General features: G+C 35.4%; 1 protein-coding gene across 3 annotated transcripts; it reads right to left on the bottom strand.

The window, feature by feature from the left end:
- Positions 1-2,834: 2,834 nt before the first annotated feature.
- Positions 2,835-9,240, bottom strand: LOC121236106 (ubiquitin carboxyl-terminal hydrolase 3-like). 3 transcript variants are annotated; one of them, XM_041132606.1, is made up of 11 exons: positions 9,084-9,240; positions 7,919-8,050; positions 7,773-7,811; positions 6,752-6,857; positions 6,145-6,203; positions 5,621-5,695; positions 4,676-4,724; positions 4,450-4,526; positions 3,210-3,309; positions 3,086-3,120; positions 2,835-2,930 (listed from the first exon to the last, which is right to left on the bottom strand). In XM_041132606.1, the coding sequence occupies exons 1-9, from the start codon at positions 9,156-9,158 to the stop codon at positions 3,211-3,213; spliced, it is 711 nt and encodes a 236-aa protein (XP_040988540.1). In that variant the 5' UTR covers positions 9,159-9,240; the 3' UTR covers positions 2,835-2,930; positions 3,086-3,120; position 3,210. The 3 variants fall into 3 exon arrangements, with proteins under 3 accessions (XP_040988540.1, XP_040988539.1, XP_040988541.1); XM_041132605.1 differs by lacking the exons at positions 2,835-2,930; positions 6,145-6,203 and adding an exon at positions 5,741-5,799 and having other exon boundaries at positions 3,083-3,309; XM_041132607.1 differs by lacking the exon at positions 2,835-2,930 and having other exon boundaries at positions 3,117-3,309; positions 7,949-8,050.
- Positions 9,241-15,487: the final 6,247 nt, after the last annotated feature.

Raw genomic sequence — 15,487 nt, 5'->3', positions numbered from 1 at the left:
TAAGTTAGAAGCTAACTTACAGTGATCGTCACGTTTTAAGAAGAAAAGCAAGAAATACGAGAAACTGTAAGTATGAGTTCTAAATGTTAGTAACTTTATCATTAATAACTTAGTAACATGAAAAATGCTAACTTAGATTAAAATGACCATTTTACCCTTTACATGTGGAAAATTGACCTTTTACCCTTAACTTAAAGATTTCACATCCTAACTCTAAAAGTCACCAAAATTTATATTCATCATGTAAATTTTGTCCTAGACTCAAATATAAACATAGAAAACAAAAAATTAAATTAAACACAACTATGAAAAAATCATAGGGCCGAAACTTCCAAAGTTCATTTAACTTTGATTTTTATTGCAATTTCTTCCAACTTCAAAATTGAGGATCAAACTGAAATATTGCAACAAAGATCCTCCTATTTTAAGCTTTAAAACATGCTTAAAACATCCAACAAAATATATTTCTCATAAACATAAAACGTTTTAGTAAAAAGATCAAAACTTCTTAACTAAAATACAAACCCTTAAATTTCAAGGTTTGACCTATTTCAAAACATCTCCAAAAACTCCAAAAATCCAAAAATTTCTTCTAACATGTTCATAACACATTCCTAAAAACTAATATGCTTCGAATCAACACATAAAAGTCACCAAAACTCACAAAAATCTCACTTGAAGTACTCGGCTCCAACACTTAGTCAAAAACAAATTTGTTTTTTCAACTTTGATTTGATCAACACTTGATCCGAGACATACTATGCTTAAATATTGAAACCAACAACATCATATGGTTTAACAATATGTCCTAAAGTAGATCCAAGTATTAAACTTAAAATCACATGGCTAAAAATAAACCAAAAGATGGATCTAGCGGAAATCATCAAATTTTTTACCTAACCGAGTATTCTCTTGAATAAAAATCATATCTTCACAAATCAGCATCTAAAATCTTCAAACCAACATCATAACATGTAGATCCAAAGCTTAGAATCATCAAATAAAAATATCAAATTCATTGGAGTAAGATTAAACCACAAAAGATCCAAACTTTCTTAAAACAGAAACTGTTTTTCTCCTTCCAGTTTCTAAGTTTCTAGATCTATGAAAAGATTTCATCAAAAGCTTAAATCATGTAACAAGTCTTAAAAAAAAAAAATCATATAAACATGTTTATAACACTCCATAAAAATTTTAGACCAAGATCTGTCTATTAGCTTAGTCAAAAACTTCAAAATACAACACACTATCCAATTTATCGCCCAAATTGACCTATCTATGGTAAAAATAACTTTTTACCTATCAAAAGACTATGAAATCAAACAGAAAAGGTACTGACGGAAACTAAACTCAAAGACGAACAACTTTGATGAAGAAATCATCATGAGAAAATACTTAAAAGAATTTAAAAAATGGCATGCAAAAAGGCTCTGAAAGCTGCCCGAGAGAGCTTCTAAGTGTTCTCTTCAAGAACGGAAATGAAAATGGATGAAATGAGTGAAATGATGACTTGCACGCCTAATACACTTCTGAAAAGTGAAGTATGGGCTTTAGTGACACATTGATGGATGATGATTAGGTCACAAAAAGGTACAAATAGTAAGTGATTTTTAGCCAATGAAGGGTGGTGGTGAGGTGACATTTTCGTCTCACATCAAGTAACTGTTTGGGGTTGTTATGAGCAGAGCTCGGCTGCCATGGGTGGATGCAAACTTCCTCAATAAGCTTTGCCAAGGTGGCCAAAATTCATGGGCCTTAAATAAGTGAGCTTCAATTTGGGGTTTTAAAGAGGGTTTAAGATGCTATCAAGTTCAAATCTAATTCTTGTTCGAATCAAATTTTCAAGGTTTAAAGGGTTGGATAAAGATGTCATAACATGAGTTTGATGAATTAATAGTATGTGGAAGTAATTTAATCAAGTGATTAAATATAATGCTAAAAATCGGATCAAATAGGGTTTGAAGGACAACTTTAGGATTTGAGAAAACCGTTTAGAGTTTCGGTTTCAACCAAACTTTTACGGTTTCAATTGAATTCCAACTATTTAGAGTTTCACTAGAATTGAAACCTTCTTTGGTTTGGGACAAAATAGATGATTGGATGGAATAGTATTTTGCTTAGGTGGCATGATCTCACATCTTGATTTCCTTCACATTTATATCTCATGGTTCTTGGTGTCAAGTGTCCAATACTATTCACCAATTGTGGCTAAGATCTTGCCAAGTGTCCAAATAAAACTTTTCTAACCTAATTTGGACATTACATACTATGATTTTGAAAACTCTACACTGGTACTATTATCAAGGTTGCTATTCACTCTGGGAAAAATGAAAATAAATTTTGCACTACAAAGCCCTAAACATACACACTAACCCAACTATACAATTCGTTTATCAAAATTCAACTCCGAAGGCCTCGAAAGAAATAGAACGCATTTTCTAACAAGAATTTAGTCTGAAAATTGAAAATGAAATTATTGTGCAATAAAATCCTAAATATTCCTATGAGTCTAATGGCGTAGAACATAGCACATTCTGATATTTATAACTATCTCAAATAAATAAAATCGCGATTATAGCACAATAATGAGTGATAACTAACAAACTAAAACCTACGTGATTGGTCGATTCGTGAAAACTTACGAAATTTTGACGAGATTCCTAAAGCTTCTAGAAACTTTACCATTGAATTTCTAGCGAACTGTTACAGTGAAAATGGGCCTTTTTAGGGCAACAAAATCGAGAACAGAATCCACTGCCCCACAACAGTCGGTTCTCCTCCTAGTCTCTGATGAAACAATAATCAGACAATCAAATAACTGCACCAAAGGAATTACGATAACACGTGAGATAGATTGCACCACATGAAATTAACTCAGTTTCCAAATTCTCTCGGCAACGGAACTGGAATGAACATGTTTAGCATGGCAATTCTAATTGATCCACCACACATTCTTTAAAAATCCCGGATCAGTACCATTATAACTAAATTTCCTCTGCAAGCATAAATCATACAGGCTTTGGTCTAATACAAAATTAGTCTTTACTAAAATCTCCACTGGATGGATTTGCCTGCTCCATGGCAACAGAACCATGAGCTCATGGCAGGTTTCTTGTACATCTGCACACAAATAGAGAACTGTAGTGAGGGTGACATATTGTCAACATTTCGACCATGCTTTGTGGCTCGCGTGAGTTCAAACTGCCAACCTTAAGATGAACCTCCAGCTTTCTTCGAAATGGCAATAACATTGAAATTGTGTGAGTCAGGATTTTTTCGGATCATGTCCTGTATGACTTTAGCTGCATCCTGTTATGAATCAGATATTTAAAATTATATTTAAATGAATACATTATAGAACATAAAATAAATATTAATAAACTTAAACAAGCATCATAATTCTTTTTAGATGAAGTTATTTATTTTACACACACACACACACACACACATATAAATAGATAGATTGTGGTCTTTACATTCTAGTTGGAAAAATTTATGTATAATGTAATGAGTTAGGTCAAATAAAAATAAGTTCAACCCAGGAATTTTCTTTTTTAGTTATTTGCAGTGGGTTTGCTTTAAGTTCTTGAATATTTTTGAAACTTTTGAGAAAACTTGTAAAGATGGGATTTATTAAAAGTAATATGATCCATTAAACATATGTTTGGGTTGAAAAAGTTTTTTAAAGATGTTTTTATAGGTTCTTCTTGAAATAGTGGTGGGATCCATTGAAATTTGTGAAAGTTGTTTCATCTTTTTTTAATGAAAATCGTGGTGAGAGTTTGATGAAAATTATTTTTGAGATAGTTTTGGTGAAAAGATGTTTCGATTGAGTAAGGAAATTTTGACAATTTTTACAGCACAACACAGAGAGAGAGAGAGAGAGAGATGATGATGGTGAAAACATAGCCTTTTTTTTTTTATAAGGTAAAGTATCACATAGCTAAAATTGAATCAATGACTTGTTTTTCATCTGATTTAAAAACTGAAACGGCCATGTTTGGTTACCCAAAATTCTTCAAAGTTTTATTTTGGTTTTCAATAAATTCCAAACCAAACATCTTCAAAGCTAAAAGGAAAATACAATATTTCAATTTTTCATCTAATCATTTTACCCAAACACAAAGATCAAAACCACTATTACAAATACCAAAAAAGAAAAAAAAAAAAAAAAAACTACTCTTAAAAAATTATACTCAAACATCTTTCCAACTCTATCTATCCACTTTCACAAAACCCCAGTACAAAACTTATTTTCAAAAAACTTTTATTCAAGATTTTCTCTCATTTTCCAAAATCCAACAAATAATACATCTCAAGAAATTCTCAAACATTCTCAAAATTTTTATAACCAAATATATATCTTTCAATCTTTTCTTGGCAACCAAATACACTTAAAAGGATTAAGTTTATGGAGCATAGTTAGTGGTTAACAATAACAATATTTACCTGCAACAAACTGCTAGGTGAGGATGGGCCATGAGATATTGGTCTAGATTTTCTTCCATCAAGCTCAAAAAGTTCATCTACATCATTCATTTATAAAGAAACATAAGAAAATAAAAATAAAAATTTCAAAAGCATCTCCGGAAATCTGAAAGTAGAAAGCATATTCAACCCCCCCATTTTTTCTGTCTTGAGAGAGAGAGAGAGAGAAAGAGTCATAAGAAAGTACCATCAACACATGCAAAGCAGATGAAATGAGTGTCCACATTAACTGAAGCCTGTTAAAATTCTGGGTGAGTGGAGTAGCACAAACAATACAAATAAAGTATACATATATAGTGAATGAAGAGATGCACAGATTTCTTTTTTTAACAGTTAGCAATTTCCTTGAGACTCGGCTGGTTTGGATTCAGAGAAGAGATGGGATAGTTTTAGATGAAAGATGAAAGTTAAATAAAATATTGTTAGAATATTATTTTTCAATATTATTATTGTTTTGAGATTTGAAAAAGTTGAATTGTTTATTATATTTTTTGTGAGGATTTGAGAAAGTTGTAATGATGAGATGAGATGATACACTTTCTAAATCGAAATGGGGCCAATCTAGGCTTCAGTTGGAAACCCTTGGAGCCCTTGTTTGACCAGTTTCCTCATCTGGCATGCCTCATCCAGCACAAGACATATATGCAGAGAGAAACCAAGCACTCCAATTCCTACCCTAGCATTCTCCAGTTCCCAACTCCCAGCGCACCCTAAATTCCTGGGCATTGCTTTCCTAACTTGTTCCATGGGGCCCCGAGCCTATCATGTCCTCATTATGGCGGCCAAAGAAAAGGACCGTGAAACATTTTAAGAATTAAACTGTTCTATCCACATCCATTCCATTCAGTCTAATATTAGTTCATTCTAATGTTCAATATCTTAAGGATAACTTGGAATATCACAAATTATTCTCCAAGCCTACTTTTCCAGATTACCAGTTGCTTTCTCATTTTCTGATACGTCTCAATTTACTTTCAACTCATAACTCTATTACCCTAAAATCTAGCTCTTTAAATGATGCAAAATTTTATCAGGAAAAATGATTCCTTTATATCCTGACATGAAATCTTTAAACCCCTTCCAGCCAGGCCTTGGGGATCAACAAGGAAGAGAAAAAATGAAAAAAACTCACCTCTGTTTCACCAGCAGTAGCAGCTACTGAATGCGCAACTTCCATTTCTGTGTCATTCTCTAGAAATGCTGCACGCTACACAAGTACACAGAAACATATAATAAAAATGACAGGTTAAACCTCCAACGGATCCATTGTTGCAGTGGTTTTAAAAAATCTATCCATGAATGATCCCTCGACTGAAATTAATGAGACAAAATAAGCAAGCACAGAAAATGTGGAAGTATTAACAATTTTAATTAAAAATATAAAGCAAGTACCAAAAGAAGGAAAAAGCATTTCGATTGCAACTCTTGGCTTTCATGTAAGAATGTACTCAAGAAAAAGGTTAGCATAAGCAGTTGGGACTAGCAATAACTCTGCAGCAGGAGCCAGTGCCTAGCTGAAATTAACTCGCCACTTTTTTTTTCTCTAGTTTTCTTTCATTTTTCTCTTTTATTTTGGACAATGGGAAGGTTGCTTGCTCTTTCAGCTTGTTTTCCCCATTTATTTCATCTCAATGGGGGAGAGAGTAGAAACAAAACCTCCAACGGATCCATTGTTGCAGTGGTTTTAAAAAATCTATCCATGAATGATCCCTCGACTGAAATTAATGAGACAAAATAAGCAAGCACAGAAAATGTGGAAGTATTAACAATTTTAATTAAAAATATAAAGCAAGTACCAAAAGAAGGAAAAAGCATTTCGATTGCAACTCTTGGCTTTCATGTAAGAATGTACTCAAGAAAAAGGTTAGCATAAGCAGTTGGGACTAGCAATAACTCTGCAGCAGGAGCCAGTGCCTAGCTGAAATTAACTCGCCACTTTTTTTTTCTCTAGTTTTCTTTCATTTTTCTCTTTTATTTTGGACAATGGGAAGGTTGCTTGCTCTTTCAGCTTGTTTTCCCCATTTATTTCATCTCAATTATTATTGGTTCAAGAGACTTTCTCAAACTGTACGACCATAACATTTCATGCCTAGATTTCAACTGGAGAGCCTATTTGTTTTACACCGAAAGGGTTTGACAGTTATTTTCTCAGGAAAAGCAGCAGCTTGAGAAGCTAAGAAAATGATCATTAGAAAGAGAGGGAAAATAAAAGAGAAGAAAGGAACCATGGTAATTTCTTGAAAAATAAATGTGACGAACTTACGAAGCTTAATCTTGGATGTGATGTTCCCAACAGCATGAAGAAGTCCAATTGTTCCACAAGCATTACCCACAGTTTGTTTCATAAAATACACTTTACTGCTAGTTTCCTGCAACCAGAATTGTTTTAAATGTCCTAATTCAAAAATGAAATTTCAAAATTATAATAGGCCATGAACTATGAATGGGAATTCAACAATACGGTCTTCTAACAAGTTAAAGTCATTCATGGATGATAACAATCTTTAGTCAGTTCTGATTGGTCTACCCAAGAGTAAAAACACACGACCAAGTACGGCTGTACAAAAACCGATCACATTGGCTGTCACCGACACAAACCAGATGAAACCGGTAGAGAACCGGTTGGCCAGTGGCAAAAAAATATGAAAACCAACATCAGTTGGTTCGGTCCCAGTTCGAACCTGGTTCAAACCGCCAAACCGGCCAATTATATATATATATATATATTTTATATTATACGTATATAAAACGATGTCGTTTCACATAAGTGAGTGGAACGGCATCGTTTTAGACCTAAAATGGCATCAACTAGGGTTTAATAAGCCCACCCTCCCCTCCCTCTTCTTCTTCCCAATTCTTATTCTTTCTTCCGAATTTCTCTCCTTTCTCACACAGTCATATGCAGCCCCAATGCCCTCCACTCTCCTCCTCCTTCACAGCGCCACCCACGGGTAACCAAAGAAACGACCGGAATCATGTCAACACCGGGACTGCCGGTTTGCTCCCCCTTAATTGGCCGGTTCTAAACCTTTGAGAAATCCGTTGCTGCGGCGTCGGGTTTGGACCGAAACCGCACCGACAACGTCAGTTTTCACCCCTATGTACGAATTGTGATAATAAAATATTTTTAAAAAAGGCCAGAAATTGCAAATAATTTACAAGTTACAGAATTGATGGAGAGAAATGTAACTAAAATATAACAAGATCTTATGAGACCAGGAAAATCACGTTCAGCAATGCAAATATTCTATGGATAGCATATGATCATAAACCCATTGCCTCACCTTCTTTTCATTTGCCTGCAGAATTCTCTCTTCTTCACTCTGAGGAAAATTGGAACTCTCAGCAAATAAGCAGACAAATATATCCTCAGTAACCTCATGGTAATTACTTTCAAAGTTAGAAAGAAGCAAATTGTTAAGAGAAACACCTGCGATGTTATAGGATAAAGAAACAGAACTGCAAGTACAGGCTTTGGAACCATTTCCAAGAGTTCTGGATCCAAGCCATAAACATCAAAGCACTCCGTCTCATCCTCTGGAAGACCAAGACCCCAAAGGAACTGCAAAATGAAAAAAAAAAAATGAAAGAGTGCAACCTGAAAAGCCTTCACATAAACTCGAGCAAAGCTTTTCATAATTAAGTAAGCCTTGTGAATTTTTTTGTTTTGATAAGTAAGAAATTTATTAAAAAAATGTAATTAGACATAGCCCAAATACACAGGAAGTAGTGTACAAGAGAGAGACAAGTGAACCTTGTGAATTAAGATGCATTATTCCCAAGAGGGACAATGGCACAAACCATGACGGCCACTGGCCCACCATTACAGAAAATCAATTAACTAACGGTGCAATGGAGCTTGTGGAAGCAACAGTAAAAATGGCGGCCATTTAGATTGAGAAAGCATCATGTTGTCTTTAATCGTGAAAATAGCCTTCGGTCATTTTTTTTATACATCTAAAATTGCAATTAAATTTTCTAAAAAGCTTTCTAAAATAAACCAACGTTGAATGACCAGAGATAACAAAGAAGGGAATTTAGCGTCGAGAGCAAACTTGAACCGCAGTTTTCTGCAAATCAGAAGCCCTCTAGATGGTTATCGAAAGAAAAATGGAAAAAAGTAACATGTATACAGCTATAATATTTTAACAGAAAAATGCAAATCTAACTTCCAATATAGTAACTGTGTCATCAGTTCAACCCAATTTCTTCTCCACTTTCTTTTTACTTTCAATTTTCCGTTGTTTCAGTTTGATTTACTCTTTCTTAATGCTCTAATTTCCCAAACAAAAAATTTTAACAAATTTCTCTCATAAATAGCCCTTAATGCTTAAATCCATAGACAAGAAGAAACAATATATTCACTTCACTTTTCCGCACCAAATTTTCAGAACAACCCCGAAGTCTCCTTTCGGATCCAGGAACGTCTAGCCAAAAAAAAAAGAAAAAAAAAAGTTGCAGATCTTAGGCTACGGGTTGAGTGCGTCAGTGGTTCAATACTACTTTCTTATTCTGTTCCAACTTTGTTCTTTGTATTCAAACAGAGCCAACAAGAAAAAAAAAAAAATAAAAAAAAAAAAAATAAACAAAAATACCTGGTTCATAACATCAGGGTTAGCTTCAAGAGGAAGCCACCTCTTAGATGAAGGAATATCGTGTAAAGCAGCCATTTTTTTTCTTGCTTTTTCTTCCTTCTAATACTGCCGAGGGGTTCTAGATTTGGGAGAGTAAACGATGTTTCTTGGATTCTATATATAGGTTTTGGGATGAGATGCAGCCTTGTTTGTCGACCATTACCTCAAGTACTTTCAAACACTCTCGTTATTATTTTTTATTTTATTATTATTTTTCATCTAATTTTTTTTATTATTCATTATTTTTTACTTATTTTTTATTATTATTTAATATTTTATTATTACTTTTTCACTATTATTTACAAACATTCTTAACATTTCTCAAATATTCTCACTGTTCTAGAGTTTTAGATTCGAGAGAGTTTCAAATTGATGAGGCTGGTTTGGATATAAGATGAGATAATTTTGAATAAAAAATTAAAGTTAAAAAAATATTGTTAGAATATTATTTTTTAATATTATTATTATTTAAGAGCTTGACAAAATTGAATTTTTTATTAAATTTTGTGTGAAAATTTAAAAAAATTATTATAATGAGATGAGATGAAAATAAATACTTTTTGAATTCAAACGAGACTTAAGTCACATCTCTAGAGTTGGTGATAACGATTTAATAGGTTCAATACTGATTGGAACTGAACTCTCCAAATTGGTTTATTTCTACATAAAACGTTTTATCTACTTTGTAGATGATGATAAATTATATTTATAGTTATAGAGTGCGTAAATCTCGCATACTCATTTTAAAAAAAGAGTAAAATGAAATCTAAATTGAAAAATTAAATTTTTAATAGTGGACTTCACTCATTTTTAAAAGGAGTGTGTGGTGCTACACCATTTAATTAATATGTAAATACGTGTATTTAAATAGAAGAATAAAAATGACAAATTACATATATTGATGTGTGGTGTGACGACCAAGGCTTTCTAGGCTTTTGTGTAATTTTTTTTTCTTTTAAGCCCATGCGAGTTTCGGCCCTCGTAGAAAATTAAGGTTTTTGAAGCCCGATGAAATTAAAGCTCATGCCCAATTTGAGGTTTATGTATGATATTTGTCATCCAATAAGGCTATATATAGGACTTGATAAATCTAGATAGAAATAAGCGAAGAGAGGTAAGAAGAAGCTAGGGTTGGGCTTACACGCCTACCATAGGAAGATCTACTAATTTTTGCCATGTGTCACGCATGCATGAAGATTTTTGTTTGTGGGAGAAAACTTTTTGACACATGTTATTATAGGAAAGAGGTTCTAGAAGGAAATGACGAGGTTAAGGAAAAGTGGAACCTAGGGAAGGCCAAGAGGCCATGGACGGCAACAAGGAGAAAGGGAAGAAGCTTTTTGCCATGTGTCATATATGCATAAGAGGTAAGTAAAAAGTTTTTATTGGAAAAGAGCAAGATCAAGGTTGAAAGAAGGCTACACGCCTAAGGGCTTCTAGAAGATTGTTTTGCGTAAGAAACCCCTTGAGGTGGACGGCAAAGACAAAGTTCTTTGTACCAAAAAGGGATCAATCACATGTTTGTCCAAACGTATGGTGAAAAAAAAGATCTCCTAAGGAAGTGTAGGATTCGGCAGCCCATGTATATGTACACATCCTTCACATGCCACTTGACACACATGCACACTTCTAAGAGATGAAGGGAGATTTGAGTTTAGTAAAAGACCGTTTAGCCATAAGGTACATTGGACAAAGACATGAAAAGAAAGGACAAAAGAGGAAGTGAGTTTCGGCTTGGAGGAAGAGGATGCCACATGCAAGGAGGTGTCTTAGGGTTTCAAACTCAATCTAATGATGAGCTAGAAGAAAATGATGATAGGGTTACACGCCACTTGGCATCCATGCATGAGCTTGGTTTATGGAAGAAGCCTTTGAATGTCTATAAAAGAGGAAAAACTAGAAACCCTAGAATGTTTGGCCATTTTATGTTTTCTCTTGAGGATTTCGGTCACTACATTATTTTTCCTTCCAAGTTTCTATCATTTCTCACACAAACATTCTCTTAAGGATAGTGAGGATACTTTCAAGAAGAGGAATTAAGGAGGTAAGAAGATAACTTTTCCTTGCTTTACACATACCACACGCATGGCTTCATGAAAGAAGGGAAGTTTCAGCTTAAGCATAATTTATCTAGAACTTATGCTCTAACATCCACACACTTGGGCTAGATGGAGTTAGCTTGTGTTTTGAAAGGTTCTTCCACATGAACCACGCCTACCCTCACATTGTTAGATTAGGGTTTTCTTCAAGAAATATAAATGTAACCCTACTTGTTTTTAAGCCTTAAAGCATGGTGTTTTGAGGTAAGAGGGTCACGGTACTAGTGATTTGTAGCTAAGGTTTTTATTGAAGATAAGTTTCAGATTCAAGAGGGAAGGGTCCGAGAACTTGGAGTTTTCTTGGAAAGAAAAAGGTGTAAGGAGCACTACATTTGAACAATGGGTTAGGGTTTTTCTTGAACAATTATCCTAACTAGTATTACATGTTATTTTCAGCTTGCTTGTTATAAACACATTTCGAATTTTTGTAAGTACACCTCTAACTTGTACTTGGATATTTTATGCATATGGCTTATGAACTTGTTGGTTGTTTCGGTTTTGTATGGTCACTTATGATATTGTTGTTCTTCTATGTGCTATGAATATCTCTTGATATGATTGTTTTAAAGCATGATTGAAATGGTTTATGGAATGTGTGTATAATGTGGAAAAAGAAATGGAGTAAGAAGTCATGCTAGAGTTTCGGGTTGTTCTTTGTGGTTTGAACATGAATGTTGTTATTTCACCCTTTTAGGTATGGGATTGAGTTCATGAAAAGATCACCCATACTCACAAGAAAATGTTTCGGCACCCATGAGGCTTCTTTATTAAAAACTTTGTTCAATGCATTAAAAGATTCTAAGTTCATGGGAGCCACACGCCACTTGTCCAAAAGACCTTTGGTTTCCTAACACAATCCTATCATGAGGAACGTGAAGAGATACTCGGCCAAGATGCTAGGTGGCATCCATGCACCATGACTTTGGCTTTTCAAAGAGGGAGGAAATGCCTTTAGGAAGGGAGAAGCCGAAAAGGGGAAGTCCTTTCGTTTTATGGTTTTCTCTTGTGTCAAACGGCTACACCATTTTCTCTTACCTTCTCACTATTTTTTCTCCATCCACACACGCACTTACATTCTTCTTCCAACCACCATTTCAAGTACACAAAGGGGTAGCAACACCATCCAAAGGGGAAGAGCACGCGAGGTAAGGATCATTCACTCATTCCACGCACACCCAAAGAGGAACAAGAATGTGGATTCAGATTCATAGATTCTTTCACGTCTACACGTGCACACACACACACACACACCCTTGGGAAGGCTAGGGTTTCTCCTCAAGAGGGGGAGAGAGACTCGAATCACCATTTGCATTAAGCAAGTGGATATGAGACTTTGAAAAGGAAGGAGAGCCATGTCCACCATTCTTAGTTAAGCTAGGGTTTCTTTCTTCATAAAGTTTTGGATTCGAGAGTGAAGTCCGAGTGCTAAGGAGCCCATCTTGCCGTGGGAATGAGTTTCATAAGCCATATACAAGACACACACTCACCAATGAGATTAGGGTTTTCAAATGTCCATGTCTAATGATTTTCAATATGCATTTTCAGCTTGCTATTTGCAATCGTTGGATTTTTTGTCAGTAGACCTTCAACCTACTCTTGGATAATATGTGTATATGACGTGTGAACTTGCATTTGCTTGTTATTTGAATGGATGAAATCTCTTATCATGTTATATACTCGGTTTTACCTAAATATGTGTTGCCATGTTGATCGTTGGTTGAATGAAATCTCTTGTAATACCATACCTTGTATTTGGATATATATGATTATGTCGCCATTCTGCTTGATGAGGTTATACCGAACATGTTAGATGTTATAAGTCCATGTTACTTTTGTAAAATCATGCTTTCAATTACTATATGTTTTAGCCAAGCATAGTGAATGATGTTGTGAATTTGTTTTACCCTTTGTCAATTGTTGAATGCCATTGTTCGTATGTGTAAATCAAGTATTTGCATGTTCTAATATTTTCAAGCTGAAACATGATCCATGAAAGGAACAAAGCATCATAAGTCCATGTCACATGCATTGGGTTTGTGCACTATTTTCAAGAAAAGAGTTAGTAAATGTTTTGTCATGATCCCAAATGCTAGGATGGGGGACTGCTCTTGAGGAACTCCTCTGTCCACTCTAGAGTGTTTAGAATAGAGTAAAAACCCTTGGGTTGATGAAGTACAGTTGACGGGCCTCGAATGGATCATTGTGGAAAGAATGTCGAAGCAGGGTTGCACCTAAAGCTAGTCGGTGCCATAAAGTGAAGGCAAAATATGCGAACTACCATAATAAGTATGTTAAAGAATATGACGTAGTCACCACGGTCAAGTGGGCCGTTGGATGATGCGGTAACTAATGAGGAACACACGGTGCATAGGGGAGCCGTGAGGTATCAAACCATATGTTATAAGAAATGAATAAGGCAATGAGCTCCAATACATGAGATGTGAATGACCAAGAACTCAAGCTCAAATGATATGTTATATGTTTAAGAACCAAAGATTAAAAGATGGAAAAGACTTTTTCTTGGAAAGGTTAAAAGGTCTCTGTTACATGTTATTTTGAAAAAGTCAATATTGCATAAGTCAAGTTTTATGTCAAAATACGTGTCGATGCATTCATTATAGTTTGCTCTTATATGCTTATGTTATCGGTTGTATGTTGTTGATTTACTTACTGAAATTTTTTGAAATCTCACTGTAGTAGTTTCCACTACTATTCCCCACCCAGGATGGTAGCAATTGTTATAGGATTGCAAAGAATGACCATGGAGAAACGCAAAAGGCTAACTCTGTGATACCCCGACTCTCACGTACAAAAATACGGGAATCGTGACGTCAGAATGATGACAACACGGGTCACACATCCCAACTAAATGTGTACAATAAAAATCACAGTGGATAATATAAATAAGTCATCTAAGTACTAGAAGTGTAAATACAAATATTTAAAACAAAATCATCTTTAAAAAAATTATACAGTCATCCCAAATTATATTACAAAGGCAAATACATAATAATTGATAAAATGAATCTCGATATACGGGAGCAATCCCAAATCACTCCTACAACGGAGACAAGCTTAAGGCTCGTCATCCACATCTGCATCAAAAGCTGCGATACCATAAAATGGTACCACAGGTAAGTAATAATCCAAATAACTCTCGGGATAAAAACGCATTAAAGCAACCAACAAACAGATCCCAAAGTCTCATTTTCTCCGAAAATGATTATTTTCCAACACACGCCAAAATCCCAATTCGGCCCAAAAATATAATCCGTCAATTTCCCAGAAAATGATTCACACAAAAATCAACCATTTATCGGACACTGTAGGCAGGAACCGCAGGCGGGACTATACCACCATCCCTACCGCATGCACCGTAGGCGGGAATCGCAGGCTGGACTCTACTACTATCCCTGCTTACCACCATCCCTACAGTCTCTTTTCCTTTTTCTCAAACCAGTCAATCCAGTCGTTTCAAACGCACTCAGAATCAGTTCACATGACAATCTAATTTTCAAATAAACACATGAAAATTCAGTTTTCAATAAACACATGAACATGAATGTATGTAAACGAAAACCCAGTTTCATTTACAAACATGATCATGCGTGCAATATGCCATATACATGAACAACGCCATAACAACAACCAACAATGCAAACCAAACACACAACAACTCCGTCCACAATCCATCCAACCCCCGAACTCCTCGGACTCAGTCCGGCATAACCATCCAGTTCACAGATAAAATGAGTTAGTGCAAAAATACATTTAAATCACGAAAGTTCTTTGGAAAAATACTTACAGCGCTTTAATATATTTTTCGAACGATCACGAAGCTGCAAGAAGTGGCAACACAGCTTCAGAACAGTGCAAAATGCATGTGGCCGTGGGTCTCAAAAACCCACTTTTGAACGGGGACAAACTAAGACCCGAAATTGATAGGGTAGGGCTTAGAGATGTCGGTGAAGCTAGTGGTGGTGGTGGTTTGCCGTGGGTGGTGGCGTAGAGGGTGGTTTTAGGCCAAAAAGTCCAAAACGAAAATGTTGATGGATGTGCTTCACCGGTGGCAGATCGGAGCTAAGGATGGGTGCTTTGGGTTGCTAGGAGGTCGATGATGACGTGGTGAAAAAATGGTGGCCGGAGGTGGCGCGGCGGCGACGCAACGGCGCAAGGAATGCCGCGGCTTTGAGGAGCTCGTGGTGGCTAACAGCGGCACAAGGGAGGCTGTAACTGAAGGGAAGTGGTCGCCGGAGGGAGGGGAAG

Source organism: Juglans microcarpa x Juglans regia, chromosome 6D (assembly GCF_004785595.1).
Source record: "Juglans microcarpa x Juglans regia isolate MS1-56 chromosome 6D, Jm3101_v1.0, whole genome shotgun sequence".
Lineage (NCBI taxonomy): Eukaryota > Viridiplantae > Streptophyta > Magnoliopsida > Fagales > Juglandaceae > Juglans > Juglans microcarpa x Juglans regia.
The sequence above is the reverse complement of the archived record's forward strand: the minus strand, read 5'-3'. Positions and strand labels throughout refer to the sequence as shown.